Source organism: Balaenoptera musculus, chromosome 16 (assembly GCF_009873245.2).
Source record: "Balaenoptera musculus isolate JJ_BM4_2016_0621 chromosome 16, mBalMus1.pri.v3, whole genome shotgun sequence".
NCBI lineage: Eukaryota > Metazoa > Chordata > Mammalia > Artiodactyla > Balaenopteridae > Balaenoptera > Balaenoptera musculus.
The window spans coordinates 78,716,034-78,743,379 of record NC_045800.1 but is presented as its reverse complement, the minus strand read 5'-3'; the positions used below and the strand labels follow the sequence as shown (position 1 = coordinate 78,743,379).

The following is a 27,346-nucleotide window of genomic DNA, read 5'->3' as shown; positions in this document are numbered from 1 at the left end:
AGATAGAAAGCTGACCTAGAGAGAATGAATCAGAGGATCACTTTGGGAAGTTGTTTCTGAAAGAGAGACCTTTGGGTCAAATAATTTAAAGAAGAGAAAGTTCAAATTTGGTCACATGATTATTATTCAGTTTGTCGGATTTCTCCTGGGGTCACGATCATAATGATATTTGGTAAGAGGTATGTTAATTATGGGTATTAGACTTTTTAAAAAATTTTTATTTTATATTGGAGTGTAGTTGATTAACAATATTGTGTTAGTTTCAGGTGTACAGCAGAGTGATTTAGTTGTACATACACGTAGATCCATTCTTTTTCAAATTATTTTCCCATTTAGGTTGTTACATAATGTTGAGCAGAGTTCCATGGATATTAGACTTCTTATGACATTCCTTATGCCCCATGTAGTTCACTTTGGCAGGGAGCAGTGCCCAGGAGGAGCACTGACCTTGATGGTCGCACAAGCATGCAGTTTACCTTTCTGATACAAAATACAGTAGATGCGGGACAAAGCTATTCCAGAGTTCCTTTCACTCTGGAAACAACTGTATGTTAAGCCATTTGTATTAGGGATCTCCACAGAAACAGGATCAGTAAGGGGTGTGTGTGTGCGTGCGTGTGTGTGTGTTTGTGTGTGTGTGTGTGTCCATACAGGGGGTGTGGGGGGAGGGAGGGAGAGTGATTGATTTTAAGGAACTGGCTTATGCGATATGGGGGCAGGTACGTCTGAAATCTGCAGGGAACGTGGGCAGACTGGAGGCCAGGCAAGAGTTGCTATTGCATCTTGAGTCCAAAGGCGGTCTGGAGTCAGAAGGCCTTCTTCCTCTGGGGACTGCAGTCTTTTCTCTTAAGGTCTTTAATTGATTGGATGAGGCTCACCCACACGGAGGACAATCTGCTTTACTCAGAGCCTACTGATTTAAATGTTAATCATATCTAAAAAATACCTTCACAGAAATATCTAGATTGTTGTTTGACCAAAAACTGGGTACCATGGCCTACCCAAATTGGCACATAAAATTGACCATCCTTCCATTTATAACCTGAATGGACCATGTTCATGAGTAGTCAGGGTTCTATGTCATGTATCCACTAATTGCTTTTCATACTTGAAGGACTCAGTAGTGTGGCTATTGTTGCTCACATTAGAAAACTAGGTTTGCTTCTCCACGAAGGACTTACCCACTAGGATACTGACAGATCGTTCTCCAGGGATTTGACCAACCATCGATAACTGAGGTTTCAGTGAGCGTGGTTGTGGGTAATTGATGATTATAGTGTGAATGTTCATTAGCTTAGCAAAGAGAATGGTAAGGGAATCTACAGATTATTGTCAAAATGAAAGACCTTTTAAAATCATGGTTGTAAAAGAGGGTAAATAAATATTTAAATGAAAAGATGTAATGAAATGCATTATGAGTTATGTAAATGTGATGCTGGTTTCCAAATAAGAACCACTTTATGTGGACACTGCACTCGGGAGTTCAATACCAGGAAACCACATATTGCTACTTGTGCAAGTTGGAATGTTACCAATAGTTAATTCTACTATATCTCTTACCAAGTAAGAGCCACCAGATTAAAGAGGTTTCTTAAAAAATAACCGGAAGTAACATGACTAGCATCTCGGGATACATCATTGGCAAACTTAGCCATAAAGGACTCTTATGGCTATGACTCTATACCAGTTATAACCTGGTATATCAAGTTAAAATTAATCAGATCAGAAATCACCCACAGTCTTAGTGCTATTGTAGAATATCTGTTCTCATCGTCTGGGAAACTGAATGTGTTCCTCCAAGGAGACAGAAATCTGGATCCCATGACCTCCCAAGGTGTCTTTAACTCTCTGATGTTTTGTTTCCCGTTGAGCTTTTCTGGTTCTATTCTCTTCCATGCCTGTTGCAGTTTCTGAAAAATTATTTAGAAAATAAAAGCCAGTAGTGGTGCTTCCAGGTAACCATCCCCTTCTCCATTGTAGTGCAAGAGCAGCCTTTGAAAAACAGATTCTCGTGCAGCCTCCAGGAATGTCAGTGTAAAATTCCCCCTTCTGCCTTCATTTTAAAGTGGTGACAGTGGGTGAGGTCTCAGACCTGGAGGCTTGCTTCGTCAAGCCCTCTTATTTAAGTAAGCACTTTTGCTAAGTATAGCGCTCACGTAGAAAAGTACACAAGTCACAGGTAAACAACTTGATGAATTTTTACAAAAATGAAACCACCCATGTAATAACCCCCAGATCAAGAAATAGAACATTAATGACACTCTGGGAACTTCACTGGATCCGCCGACCTAGTCATACTATCTTCTATCACCACAGTTTGGTTTTGTCTGCATTTCAACTTTGTGTAAGTGGAATCCTACTGTATATATTCATTCTTCTGTGTCCCTCTCAACATTATGTCTTTAAGGCCTAAACTCATTATTACAGTAGTGTTTTTGTTTTTGTTTTTTTTCCCATTGTGGTATAATATTGCATTGTATTGTGCCCTCTGGCTTATTTATCCATGCTAGTGTTGGTGGACATTTGGGTTTTTCCAGTTTGGGGCTATTACACGGAATGCTGCTATGTGTGTATTTCTGCCCTGAAGCAGACTTGCTGGGTCACAGAATATGCATATGGTCATTGGCATTAGATATTTATTCCAAAGTGATTGTATTAATTTATACTCCCACCGGCAATTATGAGATTTCCAGTTATTCCAGTTATTCCACACCCTTTTCAGTTTTATCCATTTTAGTGTGTGTGTAACAGTATCTTGCTAAGGTCTTCATTTGTATTTCTCTACTGACTAATGATGTTGAGTACCTTTTCATGTGTATATTGACCACTTGGATATGCTTTTTAAATTTTTTTTTTAATTAGGTATTCTGCCTTTTTTTTTCTTTTACTGATTTGTATGCATTCTTTATTTATATTAGAGACAAGACTCTTTGTCAGAAATATATATTGCAAATAGAGTCTTCCAATATGGCTTACCTATTGCTGTCTTAGTGGTATTTTGGGTAACAAAAGTTCTTCATTTTCATGAAGTCGGATTTATCGATCTCTTTATGGTTAGTGCTTTTCGCATCTGTATAAGAAGCCTTCTACCCTGGGAGAATCAGCTTTGCTAGAAAGCATTCGGGAGTTTGAATGTCTCAGAAGTCATCTGAGAATGCGTATCGTCACCTCCTACAGACCTATGGAGGGCTCAGCAGAGACCCAGTTCTTTCCTTTGCTGTTTTTGAGCAAATGGAGGCTCAGGACTTCCAAATTCTCATGAAAGCAGATCTGTGAGGGGAATAGCAGCATGGCTTTTCCAAACCTCAGGGGCCTGCGGTAGGTAGCATGAGAGAATTAGAACTGTACCCCCAAGACACGAAATGAGGCTTGAGGATGGATCCTTGGAGAGGCTGAAAGGGTTATACAGATTTGGGGTCATATGTGGATAGAAATCTGCTTGGAATGGCCCTTTTTAACCTGTAGCTATAAGAGACTAGAAAACTGAATATTCTCCTGTCTGTAATGCAGATGGTTCTGTATCACAAACGAGAAATGACTTTAATGGAAATCTGGCCCTTTTAGCTACAGAACTTCTCAAGGGCACAAGTCTGGCAGTTAGCTCTCAATTTTTAAGTGGTTTAAAGCCAGTAACTGCAAAATGTCTTTTTCAATTATGTTTTGTGTAGTTTAACTTGGAGAATTCAACAGGAAGTCACATTGCTCAAAGGTGGAGGTAATTTTCTGAGTTTTCTGTTTTTTTTTTTTAAACTGCTATGAAGTAAGGTGCTGAATTACATAACTGATAATATTTTCCTTTGTATAGGATTTCAAGGAATGAATTTTACATGCTAATCTCACTCCTGATTCCATCTTTCTTTTTTTTTTAATACATTTTTAAATTTAATTTATTATTTTTGGCTGCGTTGGGTCTTCGTTGCTGCGTGCGGGCTTTCTCTAGTTGCAGCGAGCGGGGGCTACTCTTCGTTGCGGTGCGTGGGCTTCTCATTGCAGTGGCTTCTCTTGTTGTGGAGCACAGGCTCTAGGCGTGTGGGCTTCAGTAGTTATGGCTCGCAGGCTTCAGTAGTTGTGGCTCGCGGGCTCTAGAGTGCAGGCTCAGTAGTTGTGGCACACGGGCTTAGTTGCTCTGTGGCATGTGGGATCTTCCCAGACCAGGACTCGAACCCGTGTCCCCTGCATTGGCAGGCGGATTCTTAACCACAGCGCCACCAGGGAAACCCTCCTGATTCCATCTTAATTTTCCCATCCTTATTTCCCATTTTCTCTCATTTTTTCTCATCAAATTTTAAGTTTTGGTTTTGCTGCATTTATGTAAAACACTAGTTCTGAGATAGGGTATGACATGAAATAAGTGCTTGGAGTGCTTGTTCTTTTTCAGAGTGTTAAAAAAGATCTTCTAAGGCTAACATGATCATGCCTATTTGGCAAGTGTGGGAGGTGACTAATTAAATCCTAAATGTTGACTAGTGACTTAGCAGAGATGGATTTGGGATTCAGCCTCAGCATTTAGCCCTTTGCCCTAGGTACATAGGAAGGGGAGGAGAGATTCCACTGTTTTGCATCTTTTCAGACTTCAGAAAGAAATCTTTCAGCTGGAGAAGTTCATGTAAATGGAAGCTTAGAAAAAAGTGGAATCAATGTCAAACTGGAAGCACTCTTTTTTTTTTTAAGTAATGATGAGGTATTTTGTTTGTTTATTTTGGCTGCACTGCGCAGCATGGGGGATCTTAGTTCCCCGACCAGGGATGGAACCCTCACCCTCTGCAGTGGAAGCGTGGAGTCTTAACCACTGGACTGCCAGGGAAGTCCCCGGAAGCACTCTTTGATAGTTGGGCAAGCTCAAATTTCATGCCTGTGCTCATCCAGCTTGGACAGTGTTTGCGTTGGAAAGGAGCACGTTGATTTGTTTTGTTTTGTCTTTTTCAATCATGAAATCCATCCATTTCTTCTCAGTTCCCTTTTCCAGAGGTTCATCGAAGAGAGAATGGCCAGAATTACACTGAGAACCCTTGGATACTTAATAAATACCAATTATATTGATTTAAACATTTTAAATTTTACTGGCTGTCTTTAAAAGAAATGTCACTGAAGTTACATCAGGCTTAAAACATTGTTTCCTGGGGGAACTTCATGCAGAAGAAAGACTGAGGTATATTTGTGTGTCTCAAGTTGCTAAGGAAGCATCTGAGGAAGAGGACGCATACAGAGTCTAACTTGTGTTTTGAAACTGGAAGCAACTTCTTCTTTATAACTTTTCCTACTGTTTGAAAATCTTCACCCCCTCATAGACTACCCAAGGTATCTTCAGAATCTTTGGTCCCCAAGCACACAGTAGGCACAAAACGGGTCCTGAGGAGGCAGTGGTGTCCGTTAGGCGGCTCCAGGGCCGAGATGCAGCTCCCCCTGCTGGTGGGCCTCCCAGTCCAGAAGGCATCTCCTGTGCTAACTGGCCTAGGCCTCAACTTCCATCTCACAGCCCAGTTCTGGTGGATTATGGCTTTAGTCCTTTGCTTCCTGTTTATGCAAAGAAATATGCTTAGAAAGGGGACAGGTGAAATGTTAGAGGTCTTGTCTGTCTCATTATGAATAAGTCTTTACAGCCTTCCCTTAGAGGCCTCTTATAAACACACTCACACAAATAATGCACCTTTAATATTCTCTTGGTTTTTAAAAATTACCTCAGTAATACACACTTATTAGAACATGTCAAACAATTCAGAGGAATGGAAAGTAAAATTTAGTCTCTCCCTTCCCACTTTCAGTCCCAGTTCTAACCTCCGTATAACCAGTGCTGACTCTTTGATGTCTGTCTCTCCGTGTTTTCTAAATATACAGACACTTATATGCAAGTTGGTTGGTTGGGGCAGGTTGAGGGTGGTAGTGTTTTGTTTTGTTTTTTATTTTTGGCTGCATTGGGTCTTCGTTGCTGCGTGCAGACTTACCCTACTTGTGGCGAGCGGGGGCTACTCTTCGTTGTGGTGCGCAGGCTTCTCACTGTGGTGGCTTCTCTTGTTGCGGAGCACAGGCTCTTGGTGTGCGGGCTTCAGTAGTTGTGGCACGTGGGCTCAGGTTTTGTGGCGCATGGGCTTGGTTGCTCCACAACATTTGGGATCTTCCCGGACCAGGGCTCGAATCCGTGTCCCCTGCATTGGCAGGCAGATTCTTAACCACTGTGCCACCAGGGAAGCCCTGTTTTGTTTCTTTTTTAAATAAAATTGTATTAAACATACTGTTTTGCTACTTTGGTTTTTCCTCATAAAGTAGCATATTCTGGACATCTTTCCAAATGAAAATACATTTTAGTTGAGGGGAAAGAATATGAAAGGATCTGACTTGGGGAAAGCTGCTGCTACTTTAAGGGGGAAGGAAAGAAGAGAAAAGACTGGAAACACTGCCCATACTGTGGAAACTACTGTTGTCACGCTTTTATGTGGAATTGTGGCAAAGTCCACACTTCTGTCCCAGCTTCAGGGTACTGGTTTAACTACAGTAGGGGAGGGTGTATACATTTTCAGTTCTCACTTTAATATGTTATGTTCCGTAATGAAATAGCAGATGTGTAGCCTATGCTATTGCTATAAACATTCAGCAGTCAGAGGGCAATTTTGCGGTAAAATTAGGTAATTTTAAGGATTAAAGGGTGTTTCTTCCTCAGAACTGACATTTTCAAGTTTGGCAAAAGGGATTTTGGGCTGAGCCAGTGTTAGGATAAGATATTGTTGCTTTGGCCTCTCTGTGTTACTTTGTGTTGAATTTATTTACGGTTCGAGGTTCCTTCCTACAAGTACCAGGTGGGCTTGGGGTGGAGAAGTGTTGGTGTCTTCCGGGGGCAGGGAGCAGCAGCTGGGGAGTGGCGCCCCGTGGCCCCTGTCAGTGTCTGGCACTTCAGGGGTCCTGGCTGGTGGCCCAGCTCCTCTGCAGGAAGAAACTCCCCTTGACCTTTATGACAACAAAGTGCTGTTGCCCGGGCCGGTTGGCTCCCTTAGTTCAGAAAGGCTGCTAGTACAGAGAGCTGAGGACACCATCCTTCTCATTTTCTCCTAGGCTTCTTTGTAGTCTGGGCCAAAAATCCATGCCTTTTCCCCTTGGCTTGCCCCTCTTAGGGTGGGGAGAAAGTCATTCTCATTTTCCAAGGGAAATTTGGAGTTCAATATTTATAAGTACCTTAAAATCTTTCTCTGAAAAGCACAGTAAGAGCACATTATCTCTAATGGTTCTGCACAAGACTTGTGGAGGAACTGTCAGGCCTGACGGATGTGTTTTTCTCCCTGACGCCTCTTTTCAGAACCCACACAGCAGTTAAAATAGCCCCAAGATACAGCGCGCCTGTGATCCACGTCCTGGACGCGTCTAAGAGCGTGGTGGTGGTAAGTGTGGGCCTCGCGTTGTTTCAGAGCTGCTGTGAAGGGGCAACAGAGAGCGCTGAGAGAGCTGCTGCGAAGGGGAAACAGAGAGCTCTGGGAGTTAGAGCTGCGTTGAAGGGGCAACAGAGAGCGCTGAGAGTTAGAGCTGCTGCGAAGGGGCAACACAGAGCGCAGAGAGCTAGACCTTCTGTGAAGGGGAAGCAGAGCAGTGAGAGAGCTGCTTCGAAGGGGCAACAGAGAGCGCTGAGAGTTAGAGCTGTTGCGAAAGGGCAACAGAGAGTGCTGAGAGTTAGAGCTGCTTTGAAGGGGCAACAGAGAGCTCTGAGAGTTAGAGCTACTGTGACGGGGCAACAGACAGCGCTGAGAGTTAGAGCTACTGTGACGGGGCAACAGAGAGCACTGAGAGTTAGTCCGAGTGCTGTGAAGGGGCAACATAAAGCGCAGGGTGTTAGAGCTGCTGTGAAGGAGCAACGCAAAGCGCTGAGAGTTAGAGCTTCTCTGGTCGGGCAACAGAGAGCGCTGAGAGTTAGGCAGAGCTGCTGTGATTGGGCAACTGAGAGCGCTGAGCGTTAGAGCTTCTGTTAAAGGGCAACAGGGAGCGCTGAGAGTTACAGCTGCAGTGAAGGGGCAACAGAGAGCGCTGAGAGTTTGTCGAAAATGCTGTGAAGGGGCAACAGAGAGCGCTGAGAGTTAGAGGTGCGTTGAAGGGGCAACAGAGAGCAGTGAGAGTTACTCACAGCTGCTTTGAAGGGGTAACAGAAAGCGCTGAGAGTTGATCGAAGGTACTGTGAAGTGGAAACAGAGCTCTTAGAGGTAGAGCTTCTGTGAAGGGGCAACAGAGGTCGCTGAGCGTTAGTCACAGCTGCTGTGAAGGGGCAACAGAGAGCGCTGAGTGTTAGAGCTACTGTGATTGGGCAACTGAGAGCGGTGAGCGTTAGAGATGTGGTGAAGGGGCAGCAGGGAGCGCTGAGAGTTAGAGCTGCTGTGGAGGGGCCACTGAAAGTGCGGAAAGTTAGAGCTGCGTTGAAGGGGCAACAGAGAGCTCTGGGAGTTAGTCAGAGCTGCTGTAAAGAGGCAACAGAGAGTGCTGAGAGCTACAGCTGCTGTGAACGGGCAACAGAGAGCACTGAGAGAGCTGCTGGGAAAGGGCAACAGAGAGCGCTGGGAGTTAGTCAGAGCTGCTGCGAAAGGGCAACAGAGACCGCAGAGAGCTAGAGCTGCTTTGAAGGGGCAACAGAGAGCGCTGAGAGTTAGAGCTGTTGCGAAGGGGCAACAGAGAGTGCTGAGAGTTAGTCACAGCTGCTGTGAAGGGGCAACAGAGAGCGCTGAGAGTTACAGCTGCTGTGAAGAGGCAACAGAGAGCGCTGAGAGTTAGAGCTGCTGTGATTGGGCAACTGAGAGTGCTGAGCGTTAGAGCTGTGGTGAAGGGGCAGCCGGGAGCGCTGAGAGTTAGAGCTGCGTTGAAGGGGCAACAGAGAGCGCTGGGATTTAGTCAGAGCTGCTGTGAAGGGGCAACAGCTAGCGCTGAGAGTTAATCAAAGATGCTCTGAAGGGGAAACAGAGAGCGCTTAGACTTAGAGCTGCTGGGAACGGGCAGCAAAGAGCGCTGAGAGTTAATCGAAGGTGCTTTGAAGGGGCAACAGAGCGCTGAGAGTTAGAGCTGCTGTGACGGGTCAACAAAGAGCGCTGACAGCTACAGCTCCTGTGAAGGGGCAACAGAGAGCGGTGAGAGTTAGTCAGAGCTGCTGTGAAGGGGCAACAGCTAGCGCTGAGTGTTAGTTGAAGATGCTCTGAAGGGGCAACAGAGAGTGCTTAGACTTAGAGCTGCTGGGAACGGGTAGCAAAGAGCGCTGAGAGTTAATCGAAGGTGCTATGAAGGGGTAACAGAGAGCGCTGAGAGTTAGAGCTTCCTTGAAGGGGCAACAGAGAGCGCTGAGAGCTAGAGCTGCTGCGAAGGGGAAACAGAGAGCAATGGGAGTTAATCGAAGGTGCTATGAAGGGGCAACAGAGATCGCTGAGAGTAATAGCTGCTGGGAAGGGGCAACAGAGAGTGCTGAGAGCTAGTGCTGCTGTGAAGGGGCAACACAGAGCGCTGAGAGTTACAGCTGTGTTGAAGCGGCAACAGAGAGCGCTGAGAGTTAGAGCTGCGTTGAAGGGGAAACAGAGAGCGCTGAGAGTTAGAGCTGCGTTGAAGGAGCAACAGAGGGCGCTTAGAGTTCATCGAAGATGCTGTGAAGGGGAAATAGAGAACGCTGAGAGTCAGAGCTGCTGTGAAGGGGCAACAGAGCGCTGAGAGTTAGAGCTGCGTTGAAGGGGCAACAGAGAGCGCTGAGAGAGCTGCTGTGAAGGGGAACAGAGAGCGCTGAGAGTTATATCTGCTGTGAAGGGGCAACAGAGAGTGCTGAGAGCTAGTGCTGCTGTGAAGGGGCAACAGAGAGCGCTGAGAGCTAGAGCTGCTTTGAAGGGGCAACAGAGAGCGCTGAGAGTAAGAGCTGCTGTGAAGAGGCAACAGAGAGCGCTGAGAGTTAGAGCTTCTGTGATTGGGCAACTGAGAGTGCTGAGCGTTAGAGCTGCTTTGAAGGGGCAACAGAGAGCGCTGAGAGTAAGAGCTGCTGTGAAGAGGCAACAGAGAGCGCTGAGAGTTAGAGCTGTTGCGAAGGGGCAACAGAGAGCGCTGAGAGTTAGTCGAAGATGCTGTGAAGGGGCCAAAGAGAGCTCTGAGAGTTAGAGCTGCGTTGAAGGGGCAACAAAGAGCGCTGAGAGTTAATCAGAGCCGCTGTTAAGGGGCAACAGAGAGCACTGAGTGTTAGAGCTGCTGTTAAGGGTCAACAGAGAGCGCTGAGAGTTAGAGCTGCGTTGAAGGGCAACAGAGAGCGCTGAGAGTTAGTCGAAGATGCTGTGAAGGGGCAACAGAGAGCGCAGAGAGCTAGAGCTGCTTTGAAGGGGCAACAGAGAGCGCTGAGAGTTAGAGCTGTTGCGAAGGGGCAACAGAGAGTGCTGAGAGTTAGAGCTGCTTTGAAGGGGCAACAGAGAGCGCTGAGAGTTAGCTGCTTTGAAGGGGCAACAGAGCGCTGAGAGCTAGAGCTGCTTTGAAGGGGCAACAGAGAGCGCTGAGAGTAAGAGCTGCTGTGAAGAGGCAACAGATAGCGCTGAGAGTTAGAGCTTCTCTGATCGGGAAACAGAGCGCTGAAAGTTAAGAGCTGCTGTGATTGGGCAACTGAGAGCACTGAGAGTTAGTCAGAGCTGCTGTGAAAGGGCAACAGCTAGCGCTGACAGTCGAAGATGCTCTGAAGGGGCAACAGAGAGCGCTAAGACTTAGAGCTGCTGGGAACGGGCAGCAAAGAGCGCTGAGAGTTAATCGAAGGGGCAACGGAGAGCGCTGAGAGTTATAGCTGCTGTGAAGGGGCAACAGAGTGCTGAGAGCTAGCGCTGCTGTGAAGGGGCAACAGAGAGCGTTGAGAGTTACAGCTGCGTTGAAGGGGAACAGAGAGCGCTGAGAGTTAGAGCTGCTGCGAAGGGGAAACAGAGAGCTCTGGGAGTTAGAGCTGCTGTGAAGGGGCAACAGAGAGCGCTGAGAGTTAGAGCTGCATTGAAGGGGCAACAGAGAGCGCTGAGAGAGCTGCTGTGAAGGGGAACAGAGAGCGCTGAGAGTTATATCTGCTGTGAAGTGGCAACAGAGAGTGCTGAGAGCTAGTGCTGCTGTGAAGGGGCAACAGAGAGCGCTGAGAGCTAGAGCTGCTGTGAAGGGGCAACAGAGAGCGCTGAGAGTTAGAGCTGCTGCGAAGGGGCAACAGAGAGCGAAGAGAGCTAGAGCTTCTGTGAAGGGGAAGCAGAGCGGTGAGAGAGCTGCTTCGAAGGGGCAACAGAGAGCGCTGAGAGTTAGAGCTGTTGCAAAGGGGCAACAGAGAGCGCTGAGAGTTAGTCGAAGATGCTGTGAAGGGGCCAAAGAGAGCTCTGAGAGTTAGAGCTGCTGTGCCGGGGCAACAGAGATCGCTGAGAGTTAGAGCTACTGTGACGGGGCAACAGAGATCACTGAGAGTTAGAGCTACTGTGAACTGGCAACAGAGCGCTGAGACTTAGTCAGAGCTGCTGTGAATGGGCAACATAAAGCGCTGGGTGTTAGAGCTGCTGTGAAGGAGCAACACAAAGCGCTGAGAGTTAGAGCTTCTCTAATCGGACAACAGAGAACGCAGAAAGTTAATCAGAGCTGCTGTGATTGGACAACTGAGAGCGCTGAGTGTTAGAGCTGCTGTGAAGGGGCAACAGAGAGAGCTGAGTGTTAGAGCTGCTGTGAAGGGGCAACAGAGAGCGCTGAGAGTTAGCTGCTGTGAAGGGGCAACAGAGAGTGCTGAGAGTTCATCGAAGGTGCTGTGAAGGGGCAAGAGAGAGCGCTGAGAGTTAGAGCTGCTGTGAAGGGGCAACACGGAGCGCTGAGAGTTAGAGCTGCAGTGAAGGGGCAAAGAGAGCGCTGAGAATTTGTCGAAAATGCTGTGAAGGGACAACAGAGAGCGCTGAGAGATACTCAGAGCTTCTGTGAAGGGGCAACAGAGAGCGCTGAGAGATAGACCTGGTGTGAAGGGGCAACAGAGAGCGCTGGGAGTTAGAACTGCTGCGAAACCTGGTGTGAAAGGGCAACAGAGAGCGCAGAGAGCTAGAGCTGCTTTGAAGGGGCAACAGAGAGCTCTGAGAGAGCTGTTGCGAAGGGGCAACAGAGAGTGCTGAGGGTTAGAGCTGCGTTCAAGGGGCAACACAGAGCGCTGAGAGTTAGTCGAAGATGCTGTGAAGGGGAAATAGAGAACGCTGAGAGTCAGAGCTGCTGTGAAGGGGCAACAGAGAGCGCTGAGAGTTAGAGCTGCTGCGAAGGGGCAACAGAGAGCGCAGAGAGCTAGAGCTTCTGTGAAGGGGAAGCAGAGCGGTGAGAGAGCTGCTTCGAAGGGGCAACAGGGAGCGCTGAGAGTTAGTCGAAGATGCTGTGAAGGGGCCAAAGAGAGCTGTGAGAGTTAGAGCTGCGTTGAAGGGGCAACAGAGAGCGCTGAGAGTTAGAGCTTCTCTGATCGGGAAACAGCGCTGAAAGTTAGAGCTGCTGTGGTTGGGCAACTGAGGGCGCTGAGCGTTAGAGGTCCTCTTAAGGGGCAACAGAGAGCGCTGAGAGTTAGTCAGCTGCTGTGAAAGGGCAACAGCTAGCGCTGACAGTTAGTCGAAGATGCTCTGAAGGGGCAACAGAGAGCGCTGAGACGTAGAGCTGCTGGGAACGGGCAGCAAAGAGCGCTGAGAGTTAATCAAAGGTGCTATGAAGGGGCAACAGAGAGCGCTGAGAGTTATAGCTGCTGTGAAGGGGCAACAGAGAGTGCTGAGAGCTAGCGCTGCTGTGAAGGGGCAACAGAGAGCGTTGAGAGTTAGAGCTGCTGCGAAGGGGAAACAGAGAGCTCTGGGAGTTAGAGCTGCTGTGAAGGGGCAAAAGAGAGCGCTGAGAGTTAGAGCTGCGTTGAAGGGGCAACAGAGCGCTGAGAGTTAGAGCTGCTGTGAAGGGGAACAGAGAGCGCTGAGAGTTACAGCTGTGTTGAAGGGGCAACACAGAGCGCTGAGAGTCAGAGCTGCTGTTAAGGGTCAACAGAGAGCGCTGAGAGTTAGTCGAAGATGCTGTGAAGGGGCAACAGAGAGCGCTGAGAGTTAGAGCTGCTGGGAACTGGCAGCAAAGAGTGCTGAGAGTTAATCGAAGGTGCTATGAAGGGGCAATAGAGAGCACTGAGAGTTAGAGCTGCAGTGAAGGGGCAACAGAGAGCGCTGAGAGTTAGATGTGCGTTGAAGGGGCAACAGAGCGCTGAGAGATAGTCAGAGGTGCTGTGAAGGGGCAACAGAGAGCGCTGAGAGTTAATCGAAGGTGCTGTGAAGTGGAAACAGAGAGCTCTTAGAGGTAGAGCTTCTGTGAAGGGGCAACAGAGAGAGCTGAGCGTTAGTCACAGCTGCTGTGAAGGGGCAACAGAGAGCGCTGAGAGTAAGAGCTGCTGTGAAGAGGCAATAGAGAGTGCTGAGAGATACACCTGGTGTGAAGGGGCAACAGAGCGCTGACAGTCAGAGGTGCTGTGAAGGGGCAACAGAGAGCGGTGAGCGTTAGAGCTGCTGTGATTGGGCAACTGAGAGCGCTGAGCGTTAGAGGTCCTCTTAAGGGGCAACAGAGAGCGCTGAGAGTTAGTCACAGCTGCTGTGAAAGGGCAACAGCTACCGCTGACAGTTAGTCGAAGATGCTCTGAAGGGGCAACAGAGAGCGCTAAGACTTAGAGCTGCTGGGAACGGGCAGCAAAGAGCGCTGAGAGTTAATCGAAGGTGCTATGAAGGAGCAACAGAGAGCGCTGAGAGTTACAGCTGCGTTGAAGGGGCAACAGACAGCGCTGAGAGTTAGAGCTGCTGCGAAGGGGAAACAGAGAGCTCTGGGAGTTAGAGCTGCTGTGAAGGGGCAACAGAGAGCGCTGAGAGTTAGAGCTGCCTTGAAGGGGCAACAGAGAGCGCTGAGAGTTAGAGCTGCTGTGAAGGGGAACAGAGAGCGCTGAGTTATAGCTGCTGTGAAGGGGCAACAGAGAGTGCTGAGAGCTAGTGCTGCTGTGAAGGGGCAACAGAGAGTGCTGAGAGTTACAGCTGCGTTGAAGGGGCAACACAGAGCGCTGAGAGTTAGAGCTGCTGCGAAGGGGCAACACAGAGCGCTGAGAGTTAGAGCTGCTATGAAGGGGCAACAGAGTGCTGAGAGTCAGAGCTGCTGTTAAGGGGCAACAGAGAGCGCTGAGAGTTAGAGCTGCTGTGAAGGGGCAACAGAGAGCACTGAGAGTTAGAGCTGCTGCGAAGGGGCAACACAGAGCGCAGAGAGCTAGACCTTCTGTGAAGGGGAAGCAGAGCGGTGAGAGAGCTGCTTCGAAGGGGCAACAGAGAGCGCTGAGAGTTAGTCAGAGTGCTGTGAAGGGGCAACATAAAGCGCAGGGTGTTAGAGCTGCTGTGAAGGAGCAACAAAAAGCGCTGAGAGTTAGAGCTTCTCTGATCGGGCAACAGAGAATGCAGAAAGTTAGTCAGAGCTGCTGTGAAGGGGCAGCTGAGAGCACTGAGTGTTAGAGCTGCTGTGAAGGGGCAACAGAGAGCGGTGAGAGTTAGTCACCTGCTGTGAAGGGGCAACAGAGAGCGCTGAGAATTAATCGAAGGTGCTGTGAAGGGGCAACAGAGAGCGGTGATAGTTAGAGCTGCTCTGATGGGGCAACAGAGAGCGCTGAGAGTTAGAGCTGCAGTGAAGGGGCAAAGAGAGGGCTGAGAATTTGTCGAAAATGCTGTGAAGAGGCAACAGAGCGCTGAGAGTTAGAGCTGCAGTGAAGGGGCAAAGAGAGCGCTGAGAATTTGTCGAAAATGCTGTGAAGGGGCAACAAAAAGCGCTGTGAGTTAGAGCTTCTCTGATCGGGCAACAGAGAATGCAGAAAGTTAGTCAGAGCTGCTGTGATTGGGCAACTGAGAGCGCTGAGTGTTAGAGCTGCTGTGAAGGGGCAACAGAGAGCGCTGAGAGTTAGTCACCTGCTGTGAAGGGGCAACAGAGCGCTGAGAGTTAATCGAAGGTGCTGTGAAGGGGCAACAGAGAGCTCTTAGAGGTAGAGCTTCTGTGAAGGGGCAACAGAGAGCGCTGAGCGTTAGTCACAGCTGCTGTGAAGGGGCAACAGAGAGCGCTGATAGTTAGAGCTACTGTGATGGGGCAACAGAGAACGCTGAGAGTTAGAGCTGCTGTGATTGGGCAACTGAGAGTGCTGAGCGTTAGAGCTGTGGTGAAGGGGCAGCCGGGAGCGCTGAGAGTTAGAGCTGCGTTGAAGGGGCAACAGAGAGCGCCTGGAGTTAGTCAGAGCTGCTGTGAATGGGCAACAGCTAGCGCTGAGTGTTAGTCGAAGATGCTCTGAAGGGGCAACAGAGAGCGCTTAGACTTAGAGCTGCTGGGAACGGGCAGCAAAGAGCGCTGAGAGTTAATCGAAGGTGCTATGAAGGGGCAACAGAGAGTGCTGAGAGTTACAGCTGCGTTGAAGGGGCAACAGAGAGCGCTGAGAGTTAGTCAGAGCTGCTGTGAAGGGGCAACACAGCGCTGAGAGTTAGAGCTGCTGCGAAGGGGCAACAGAGAGCGCTGAGAGTTAGAGTTGCTGTGAAAGGGCAACAGAGTGCTGAGAGTCAGAGCTGCTGTTAAGGGGCAACAGAGAGCGCTGAGAGTTAGAGCTGCTGTTAAGGGTCAACAGAGAGCGCTGAGAGTTATAGATGCTGTGAAGGGGCAACAGAGAGCGCTGTGAGTTAGAGCTGCTGTGAAGTGGCAAAAGAGAGCACTGAGATTTAGAGCTGATTTGAAGGGGAAACGGAGAGCGCTGAGCGTTAGAGCTGCTGTGAAGGGGCCACTGAGAGCGCGGAGAGTTAGTCGAAGATGCTCTGAAGGGGCAGCTGAGAGCGCTGAGAGTTATAGCTGCTGTGAAGGAGTAACAGAGAGCAGTGAGAGTCAGAGTTGCTGTGAAGGTGAAACACAGAGCGCTGAGAGTTGAGGGTATCGCCCAAGACTTTCTATTGGTTTTTGTTAAATTCTGCTTTTAAAATGTGGAAGAATATCCTAGGGCTCTTGTCGTGGTCACTGGGGGTGTCTGCATTGCTTGAAGGAGGACGGGTGAGTGTGTCCTCTGCCTTCCGGCACCCCTCCCCGAGCCAGCTGCAGCAGTGCTGGCCTGAGTAATAGGAATGGTCCCAGGACACTTGGACCTTGACACCAACCCAAAGAGAGATTTCAGCCATTTACAAATATTTACAAACATGAATGGGCACCTTCTTAACTCTGTGCCAGAGCTGAAAGGAATGCAGAATTTTTTAATCAATATATTTTTTAATTGAAGTATAGTTGATTTAGAAGGTTGTGTTAATTTCTGCTGTACAGCAAAGTGATTCAGTTATGCATATATATGCATTCTTTTTTTAATCTTTTGCATTATTGAATATAGGATATTGAATACAGTTCTCTGTGCTATACAGTAGGACTCTGTTGTCTATCCATTCTCTATATAAAAGCTTACATCTTCTAACCCCCTCCCCCTTGGCAACCACCAGTCTGTTCTGTATGTCCATGATTCTGTTTTTGTTTCATAGATATGTTCATTTGTTTCCTATTTTAGATTCCACATATAGGTGATATCATATGGTATTTGTCTTTCTCTTTCTGATTTACTTCGCTCAGTATGAAAATCTCTAGGTCCATCCATATTGCTGCAAATGGCATTATTTTGTTCTTTTTTATGGCTGAGTAGTAAGGAATGTAGAATTTTTTTAAATGACCCATTTCCAGGTAGAAAAACGTTTAATCTGGAATGGGCCAGTTGACCCTACCCAAGGGCAGAAAAGCATTCACAGGTATATGTTGAAAACACAGAATTCGGTAAATATAATAAACAACTTACCTAAGTGGTTTTTCCTGCTTTTCTCCATCAGTGAAGCCTAACATCATCTCTTGTTATGTGTTTCATTATTTTCATTGAATAATGGGATATAATAGGTTGTGGGAATCTGAGTGACCATGTGGTCCAGTGGTTTCCAAGTTTGTTTTAGCCACAGAAACCTTGTTTGCAAGTGATGTCTCCCCTGCACACTCAGTAGAATACAAATAAGAGCGGCCCCTTCCACCCCTCATCCCACTCCTGGTTCTCATTGAAAGAGCGCAATTTAAACACCACTAATCTAGTCCAACCTTCACATTTGCAGGCGAGGGGCCTGGTGACTTGTGACACTACCAGGCACTGTCACGCAGCCTGGACCAGGATGACACATTTCCTGAGCCATTTTCCAAAGGACTTCTTTCAGATCTGTGAATTTACTTATATGAAAATTATACAATAATCGCTAACATTATTAAATATTTATAGTGTACCCAGCACTGTGCTAAGTGCTTCACATGGATTTTTTATTTAATCCTCATGAGGTAGATACTTTCATTATCCCCATTTTAGAGGTGAGGAAACAGGAACGAAGAGATTAGTAACTCTTGAGGCCACACATCCCTGAAGCAGCAGGTGTGGATTTGAATGCAGATGCTCGTACTCTGTGCGGCGTTAGTTAAACTTGTTTCCATTAATATTTAATGAGTCTCCTTTATTAAGAAGGATAAAATTAAATCGGGCTGGAGTCATAAAATTGCAGTTATTTAAATTGCCATTGAGATAGACTAACGTGCAAATAAACTACATTTCTACAACTCAATTTAAAAACAATTTTTTGGATCTTATATTTGGATAGTGTTTCATAAAGAGGTTGTGTCAGGTCCACGGTTGAGTAACCAGTGAGCCTCTCTTTAAGGCTTATTCCTTAAAGCCTTGTTGAAAAGCATTGTTTTCAAATGCTAATGAATGACTGTGAACATTTCCCATTTGGAGACCAGGCCATTGGGCCCGTTTGCGTGCACAGTGGTAATACTGCCCCCACAGGTCGGGGAAGACTTTAGCTGGGAAGGACTTGGTCCCTTGATTCTCTTCCGAGGACACTCCTCCGCTGTCTGGAAGAGCTAAAGCACCGTGGGCCCAGCTGGAAGCCAGCAGAGGATGAGGCGTGGGTGTCTGTGCCTTTTACCGTTTGGTCCAGGCAGGCAGCTGGCAGTAGTTGGCTGGTCTCATATACAAAGAAACAGCCGCCTTTTGAAATTACTCAGACATAAGTCTGATGGTAAATCATTTGGGTAATTGCCAGTGACACATTTCGGGAGTCACTGGTACAGTTTGTTTAGGTTGATTGCTGGTTTAGAGTCTTGATCTCACTGCAGTGATCATGACGCAGGCTCACACTCTGGCTACTGTCTCATGTATTTATTTGAAAGGTTCCAAAACGTGGCAACTACATAGTAGTTGGAGATTTAGACCAGACAATGGATGCCCCCTTACTTTCTTCCCTTTTTTTTTTTTTTAAATAAAAAACAAGGTGCGAATATTCAGTCCTCTTTAAATTAGAAAATAAATTTTCACCATATTCCCGATGTAAATTGTGCTGCAATTTGCCGTGAGAAAGAAAAAAAGGAAAAGAAAAGCCCTACTATGTTTGATGGTTGTCAAGAAAACACAGGATGGACTCTGGTTTTGTGATGGAAGGACCACATAGGTTAGCCCATATAATTGGCCATGAACTTGTTTCCATTGAGCAAGTCAGCCTGGGCAGGGAGGGGCCTGTCACCGCAGCTCTGGCAGCAGGAGCTCCACGGGAGTTGTGGAAGGGAGCAGCCAACTGTAGCAACCCCTTCCATTTTCCAGGTAGTTCCTGTGTCGGATGCTGTCAAGTTCTGGAAATCGGGGGGTTACTTTCTCAGAGTTTAAATTCTAGCAGAATGCAACAGTGTCTTAAAACATTGATTGCATGTACTTTGGGGGAGCTCAGGAGTAGACCTCCCTTCTTGTTTTCATGAGCTCTGCTGGATTTCCTAAATGAGGACTCCATTGAGGTGAGGTTCACGTAAGACTGGGAATCACTCTGGTATGCATACCATTTGGGAGCCTGTTTTTAGGCTTATCACGATGGCCTTTACTGATTATATTTCTTAATAAAGTGATTTGGTTTTATACTAACTCACAGGTGATTGGATTGTTATTAGAGATACTTAGACAATTCACACAGAATTATAGACATTTAAAGCTGATGGGCACCTCAGCCATCATCCAGCCGAACTTCCTCCATTTCAGATAACGGTGTTGAACTTCCCTGCCTTTTTGTGTGTTAGAAAACCCCACTGGAGGGCAGGGTTGGGGCAGTGCTGTGGTTTCGGAGCTGAGGTCACCAGCAGCAGCCATTTCCTCTTCCTCTGTGATTTTATTTTGAGCTTTGGTGGCAGCTATTCTACCTATTTGATAATCATAGTCATAAATAGTACTTAGCTGATTCTAGTTTTACAGTTTACTGAGTAGCCTCACTTTTCTCAGATGATCAGTTTCCTTTCTTATTTTAGCACAAGCTCATGGTTGACTGTGAAGATCAGCCTCATTCCATCAGCAAACATTTTGTGAGGATGCACCTTCTATGTGCCAGGCCCCACGTTAGAAGCCAGGGGCACGAAGGTGGTTAAGGTGCAATCCTACCCTCACAGGGCCTGTCCTCTAGTCAGGGAGGTAGGTGCCTAGGCAGATGCTGGAAGCCTGTGGTAAATGCAGTGATGGAGAGATGAACAGAGTATCTCTGAAACCCTGAAGAGGGGGTACCTAACCAGTGTGTTTTGGGGCCCCAAGACCACCCCCAGTTTCAGTGATTTGCTAGGACTCACAGAACTCAGAAACACTGTTATACTCACAATCACGGTTTATAACCATGAAAGGATACAGATTAAAATTGAGTGGAATCTAGAAAAGGCCAGGCACCAGCATCCAGGTGTCTCTCCCCTCGGAGTCATACGGACAGAGCTTAATTCTTCCACTAATGATGTGTGACAGCATGTACGGAGTGTTGCCAACCAGGGACGCTCGCCTGAGCCCTAGTGTCTTGGGCTTTTATTGGAAGCCAGTCACATAGGCAGGGCATGCTCACCTGTCTGACCTGTCTGAGTACCTTATGGGGTACTCAGGCTTCAACCCCTCCAGAGGTTAGATAGCACATAAGCCAAGTTCCCCCATAATTCACATTGTAAGCATAAACTTTCTGGGATGGCCCGAGGCCCCAGGTAGACAAAGACATTCTTTATCAGGCAGGATATTCTGAGGGCTTAGAGTTTATCTCCCAGGAGCAGTCAAAGTCCAGTCTCTTCTTTGTAATGTACAACATTGGAGCATCCCAGGCCTGCTGAGTTAACCCTTTACAGTAAAGCCAGGCAGGCATTAGCACAACTGGTGAAGGGAGAGGAAATGATGTTAGTATGGGAAGGCTTCCTGAAGGAGGTGACCCTAGGACTGACCAGTATTACTCATGTTTTATCTTCTTTCGCTGCTCTATGGTTATTGAACTCTGATCTTGCATTTTCAGTGTTCTCAACTGTTAGATGAGAATCTAAAAGATGAGTACTTTGAGGAGATCATGGAAGAATATGAAGATATTAGACAAGACCATTATGAGTCTCTCAAGGTAAGTGACAAAAACAGGTCCCCGCTTGTTTGGGTAATAAAACGATCCTACAGTTTTTTGTTTTTTGGCTTTTTTGGCTGCGTCAGGTCTTAGTTGCGGCATGCAGGATCTTCGTTGCGGCACGCGGGCTCTCTAGTTGTGGCGCACAGGCTTAGTTGCCCCACAGCATGTGGGATCTTAGTTTCCTGACCAGGGATTGAACCCACATCCCCTGCATTGGAAGGCAGATTCTTAACCACTGGGCCACCAGGGAAGTCCGATCCTACAGTTTTTAATGTGACTTCGCTGTTTGGAGGAGGGGAAGGTTTGGGATCATTTTAGGGGAGTCCTACTTTCTAGTTCACATCAGCGTTCTTCAGTGTTCCCAGTAATTTTGGGTTATATTAAGGTTAATTTTATTTATTCCTCCAAACATGTACTGAGTAAGCAGTAGGTATTGGGTGCTGTGCTGGCTACCACTTATGAGAATGAATAAAACATGAGCTCATAGGCAGCAGGGAGACGGGGACTGAGTGTACTGAGGTGACTCCCACAGATCCTTATGCATGAGGAAATAATGGAAGAGAATGAAGACATTAGACAGGACCATTGTAAGTCTCTGCCTGATCGCCCGAAGCTCTCTGTGCAGAATAATGTTTCAAGAACTGTCCCTCTGTAGATTAGCTTCAGGAGATCCATGGAGACTAGGCATGATTACTCTTTAGAGGTCGTTGGGATATTTCTTCCTGGTTACCTGCTTGCTGGGCCTTGTGTATGGGGCGGCGGGGGGTGTATTTTAGGGGTGGCCAGGTAAGTGAAACAGGATAACAGACAGCGAGACGGGAACAAGTTTCTGAGGTGTCAGCTGGACCAGGGCACTGTGGTTGGCCTTTCCCTTCCTTAGTTTGCCCACTTTCGGCTGTTTCTTGGTCCTGCCTTCCGGGCCTCAGGGCGGTCAGTGGCCAGCAGTTAATCCCAGCCTCAGGTGAAGTACAGGCAGGAGGTCACCCCATCGCACGCTTACCTCTCGGTGAAGGCTGCAGATCCGCCTTGCATTTACGTATCCATGTGTAACGCATGCTCATTGCATCTTTACTCTCTATTGTTCTGGTGCTGATGTGAAGCCATATTAGGTGGAAAAGGAAGAGCTCTCTAGGATATGAATTTTCGTGAATAAAAGCATATGTTTTCTTGCAAAACTTATTTACTAGCTTCCTTGGGTATGCTTTCATAGTAGCAGCTGAAACGCTGAGTCTCTGACTGAATAACTTTTCCTTTTTTCATAGGAAAGAAGATACTTAACCTTAAGGCAAGCTAGAGAAAGCGGTTTCCATATCGACTGGCTGTCAGAGCCTCCCCCAGGTCTGTTTGGCTATTGGTTAGAGAAAAGTGCGTGTGATAACTTTGCGCTGAAGAGATGTTTGCATTTACTGAGCAGCAGAATCAAACAGGCAGCTAAAAACTATTAATTATGTTCAGTAGTGATGACGAAGGACAGTGATGATCAAAAATAAAAGTCAATAGGTGCCATTTATGGAGAACCAAACATTGTCCTGAGGTTGACCTGCAGCGGCTCTGAGTCCTTGGCACAGAGAGTGCTATTATCCCCACTTTTACTTGAAGAAAGTGAGTTTCGGGTAATAACTTGGGAGGTTACTAGCATTCTATCTCTGATCCAGTCTTCTAAACCCATACTCTTGCCTCTGTGCTTTGCTTGAGTGGGCCTCCTTCAGGTTGAAGCCAGTTCTAGAGACCTGCCTGGGTGGTGCTGTCACTGCCTTGGCCTGGGTCCCAGGCGGGCCCAAGTGCAGACGTGGAATGTCTGAAATTGAAAAGGCCTGCGCGTTGAACAGACCTTAAAACATTGCAGCGAAGCAGGCTCTCCTATTTTTGTTCACTCTCATTCTCTCTTGGATGCTTCCCTCTTTTGATTTCTTTCATTTGGTTTCTTCCGCTTCTGATTTCTAGCCACTTTTCTTGCCTTGCATAGGTGTTCACGAAGGAATATAATGTGTAAGACGTTTTGACAGGTTCAAAGAGGCATGTGATACGAATGCAAAATCGAGACAGGGTGAACAGGGGTTATATTAATTGAATCTGTATTTCCCAGGTAACATCTCAAATCCACTTTCATTGCTCATGACCCCCGTGTTCTGCACACGCTCAGCAGAGTGGATTAAATTGGAAACATAGGTGAGCTGGGTTCTAGATTCAGTCCTGCTGAGTTCAGTGCGGTTTAGTGAGAAGAAGGCAGATGGGGAGTTGGGAGGCTTGGGTTCTGATCCCAAGTGACCTTGAGCATATTGCTTCCATGTTTGACAGTTTCTAATATGTAAAAAAGGAGTTACTTTATGGAAATGTGAGGATAAGATAAGACATGTAAACCTTAGAAAAATATAAATCACTATATTGTCCAAACTACTATTTTCTCTTTTCCTTTCAGTATGAAATTGGAAAAATATCACAAGGGGGAGTCCATTTTAGCCAAGCCAAACGTCCAAAATACATCTCAGTGGCAATAGTCCACTGAAGGCTTGCAGCACCAGGTGGCAGTGGTGACACTTTTCAAGTGGCTGTTTAACCCCCTTGTAGGGCCCCTAAGGACAACCCAGCCTTAGCGTAGTTGCAAGAAGTCGATAAAGAGAGAAGGAAAGGTTCTTCTCTCTAGGTCTTTGGCGGTAAAGCCTCAAACACATCTCCAACTCTGGCCGACAAGCTCATTCAAGAATAACACCCTTGAGTGACCCGGAAGCAGAGCGTTTCCCTGACTTTCCAGGCAGGGGCACACTTCAGTCAGGAGAATAGCTGTAATTTCTTTTTAATTACCAAACAAACCAGCATAATAGAATATTTACAAAGAAAGGATTGTCCTGTATAATAAAAAGATGACCAGGAACACATGGGAAAAAGCTACCATGAACTATGTCAAAAGGTAGAGATTTCCAGGCAAAATTAAGAAGCTGCGCATACTTTTCTTTTTCCTATACTTTCACCTCTCACTGTTACTGTCTAACGAGGGAAAAACACTCTTGAGACTTCCGTGTTATCCCTGAGCACCTGAGCGTGGTGCTTTAGTTTAAGTTCTCTGATCCTTATTTGCAGATCAGGAAACTGAGGGCGTGAGGGCTGGGAAGCGGACAGCGGAGCGGTCACCTTGGACCCCAGCCTAACCAACAGGGGCTTGGTGGCGTGGGGCGGTACTGGTGCCCCAGGAAGCCCAGTGGCACCGTCTGCCTCTGAAGTCTTCACCAGTATTTCACTTAGGATCTTTTTTAGATTCACAAGGAGGTGTAAAGAAGACTGTATTGAACATTCGTGTACCTCCACCAGGCACTTACGGAATAAGCTACTGCCCACTTAAAAAAGACAAAACCATGCATGTGGGAATTCCTGTGAGCCCCTCCCTCCCCTGCAGGATCCTGAATTTGGTGCCTCATTGCCGTGCATTTCCTCAGACTTTGATTACGTGCATATGTTCAGTAGGCAATACATTGATCGATTATTGATTCATGTTTTTAAACTTTATGGAAGTGGCCTGTTACACGTGTCTTTCTCCAGCGCTCTTTCTTTTAGTATCATTTCGTCTTCATTTGTACAAGTGAGATCAACCCCAGTCTGTCTTATTTCTTGGGCAGGGGTGTTGGTGGGGAGGGTTGAGGGAAGAGTTTCCAAGGGCGGTGCAGTCAGTCAGCTGCAGGGGAAGAAGAGTTTTTTTTAAGATGTGCTGACGAATTACTCCTTCTCCACAGTAATTTCAAGTTCCCCCTCTTTGTAAAACAACTCCTCCGGGTGACAGGAGGGAGGCGGAGCGTGGGAGCCAACAGAGCGGGACGGCCTCCCGCAGGCGGCACCAGGCATGAGCGGCACTGAGCCCCAGGCCAGCGCCAGGGTTCACGCCTCTCACTCTGTCCTGTAGTGAAGCCCACGTTCCTTGGGACTCGGGTCTTTGAAGACTACGACCTGCAGAAGCTGGTGGACTACATTGACTGGAAGCCTTTCTTCGATGTCTGGCAGCTCCGGGGCAAATACCCGAACCGAGGCTTTCCCAAGATATTTGACGACAAAGCTGTAGGTTAGTTCAATAAGTCCTTCCATCCTGCTCTGGTATCCGAGACATGGTCTTGGGACTTTGAGGACAAGAATAGGTGGTGAGCAGCGGGGTGGATTATGCAGGATAGAGTTTATTGTTATGACATGATGTAGGATACTGTTTCATCCGCTCAGCTCTTTGACAGTTTTTAAACTGCTGGGTTGGTCCTTGTTTACGGACTACATTTCACATTTCATTTATCCATTCTTTACTAAATGTTTATTGACATCAGTTACATGCTAGGCACTGGGGATAAACAAAAGTAGACGTATCATCGCTGCCATCTGGTACCCGGCTGGCTGGTGCAGCACTGGAGGGTGATTCCCATACAGCAGGCCGAGCTCCTGCTGCGGGACCAAGGCCCGGCTTCTGTGGACACAGGGAAATGAGACAGACCTCAGAGTGGGACATCAGGAGAGGCTTCCTGGAGGAGGTGGTGTTTGAACTGCTTTTTGAAGATTAGTGGGAGCTACTGGGCCTGGGACTGGGAACGTGAGGTGGTGATGAAGAAAAGGACACTCCAGGCCGAGGAGACCCGAGTGGGAAGGCGCAGACACGTGGGCTGATTTGGGGACCGGCAAGGAGGCTTTTGTGCCTGCTGGGGCGGGGCTGGGGGTGACAAGCTAGTCGATAGATAAACTGCTAGCCCCGCGTCTCGCTGCCAGCCCTGCCCCCAGAGACATGGGACCGAAACACTAAGCCCTTCAAAGGGTCCGGTAGCAGCCAGCTCAGAGCGAGGTGGGGTTGGACTGGTGGACGTGGGGGGTTAGGGCTGAGGGGAGCCTGGGAGAGTGGCCCCTGCCCGCTTCCTGGGGGGACCCTGGGGCGTGTGCTAGGTGCTGTGACTCAGCGGCTCTCGGGCTAGCTGGGGTGCAGCAGTGGGCAAGGGGCTCTCATTCTGATCTGCTCCCGAGTGATCACAGATGAGCAGTTGAGTGGCTGAAGCAGGGCTGGCCAGGCCCGGACGGAAAGCCTAACCCTAACCCCGCCGGCTCCCGCCGTAGCCAGGTGAGGGCCTGACGGGCCCTGGGCTGGGCCGTGCAGGAGCAGCACCGAAGCCACACTCCACTCCTCAGGCTGTCCTGCACCCCCAGGGGTCACGGCGAGGTCAGGGGAGCTGTCTGTGCACGAGGAATGTGGTGGTGGAAGGGTCTGGCCTGCTTTGTCTCGCTCTCTGTCTGACACATTGCTGCGGGGAGCCGAGAGCTGGCTCTCTGCCTTTTGCTGAACGGAAAAATAAGTGGCTTGAGCTGGCGAAGCAGACTGTGTACGGGAGCTGCACGTAGCAGAACTGCCGAACCCTTAGCTCCTGCACCTGGGGTTGTGCTGATGGCAAACACTGGTTTTTAAAGTATTTGAGGGGAAAAGAGAGGGGTGAAGAGAGAAGATGACTGAGGAGAGGTAGTAGTTTTAAAAAGAAGCATTCTTTGCTGGTTATTATTGGCATCTCTAAGTGAATTCTTAACGATATTTTCCTAACAGGTGAAGAGGCCAAAAAAGTCTATGATGATGCCCAAAATATGCTGCAGGCACTGATTCGTCAGAAGCAGCTCCACGCCAGGGGCGTGGTTGGGTTCTGGCCAGCGCAGAGCAGCCAGGACGACATCCACCTGTATGCGGAGGGCGCGGCACCCCAGGCCGTGGAGCCCATCGCCACCTTCTACGGACTCAGGCAGCAGGTGCGGAGGCCGTGCGGCCGGCGGACACATCGCCCTACTCTTTGGTTTAAGCACTCAAAAAACATAAATAAGAATGGTGTAAGTTTCAACTTTGTGTAAGCGTAGCTCTGCCACACCTCACCCCAAATGACCAGTCACAGCCCCGAGCCCAAGGCATTTGTGGTGGAGAGAAGGGGCCAGTGTGGATTTAGAAGCTGGGCCTCTCGGGCACCAGCAGGAGGGAGGTGTTTCCTCTCGGGGTTGGATGGGTGAGGAGAAACACTGCTGCTGCCTCGGGGGGTCACGCGCAGGTGGACATTCACTTGCCCAAGAACATTGGTTTGCGTCCGGGCCTGCCATTAAAATAGGCTGGCGGCTCCTTTCTCAAGGCGAAGACAGCGGGGAGCAGACATTCGCTGGGTGTCTACCAGGGGCCAGCTGCTTAGCAGGGCACTTAATGGACCATCTTGTTTCATTTCCACACAACCTGTTGTCGGGCAGTTTATATGTTTCGGTTTTGCAGAGGTGAAAACGAAAGCTGATGGGGAGTGCGCTGAGCCGCGCAGCTTGGCGGGCAGAGCCCAGCCTGCCCACACCCCAGTGGCTGTTCTCTCATGCCACTGGCTTCTCCCGGCTCATAGAACACGCTCTCCTCCACACGGCTCCCTCTCCTCTGACCCCACCTTTAAACGTGCAAATCTGTAAGCATATCCCTTTAGCTGCTATAAAAAATGAGCTGCCCTGATCAGGAATCGGAGCCAGAATTCACCAGTCATTAACAAAGGACAGTAGCAAGTGATTCTCGCGTGGTCTTATTACCATTTTCAGTCATTCAGGAGTGGCAGTATTGCTTTTAATCATAATCACAATGTAATTCATGATGTCAGATATTTTAACTATAACAACGTCTGAGGGAATCCTTAAATTTGGGACATTAAACAGTATCATAACAAGTTAAACGGGGGCAGCTACACCATTACTGTGTGCACCCAGGCCCAGTCCGTCCTCACTCTCTGCACCCAGGCCTGGTGCATCCTCACTCCGTGCACTCAGGCTCAGACACCTCAGAACACAAGAGGATTCTCATGTTAAGTTCTAGCCCCTCCTCACTAGGGAACTGGTGACTTTTCTTTTAAAGAAGTAATTAAGGTCAGAAACCTCCACCCTGGCCTGAATTTCCATCCTTCAAG

At 47.9% G+C, this 27,346-nt stretch overlaps 1 protein-coding gene across 4 annotated transcripts in view; it reads left to right on the top strand.

Moving 5' to 3' along the window:
* MTR (5-methyltetrahydrofolate-homocysteine methyltransferase) overlaps positions 1 to 27,346 on the top strand; it is a 123,908-nt gene that overhangs the window by 81,606 nt on the left and 14,956 nt on the right. For all 4 annotated transcript variants that reach the window (XR_005016783.1, XR_005016782.1, XM_036828220.1 and 1 more), the window contains 5 exons: positions 7,286 to 7,367; positions 20,331 to 20,429; positions 21,695 to 21,770; positions 24,325 to 24,480; positions 25,981 to 26,177. Coding sequence is in view for 2 of the 4 variants with exons in the window: in XM_036828220.1 (XP_036684115.1) it covers positions 7,286 to 7,367; positions 20,331 to 20,429; positions 21,695 to 21,770; positions 24,325 to 24,480; positions 25,981 to 26,177 (610 nt within the window). In the remaining 2 variants the exon portion in view is untranslated. The remainder of the gene's footprint in view (positions 1 to 7,285; positions 7,368 to 20,330; positions 20,430 to 21,694; positions 21,771 to 24,324; positions 24,481 to 25,980; positions 26,178 to 27,346) is intronic.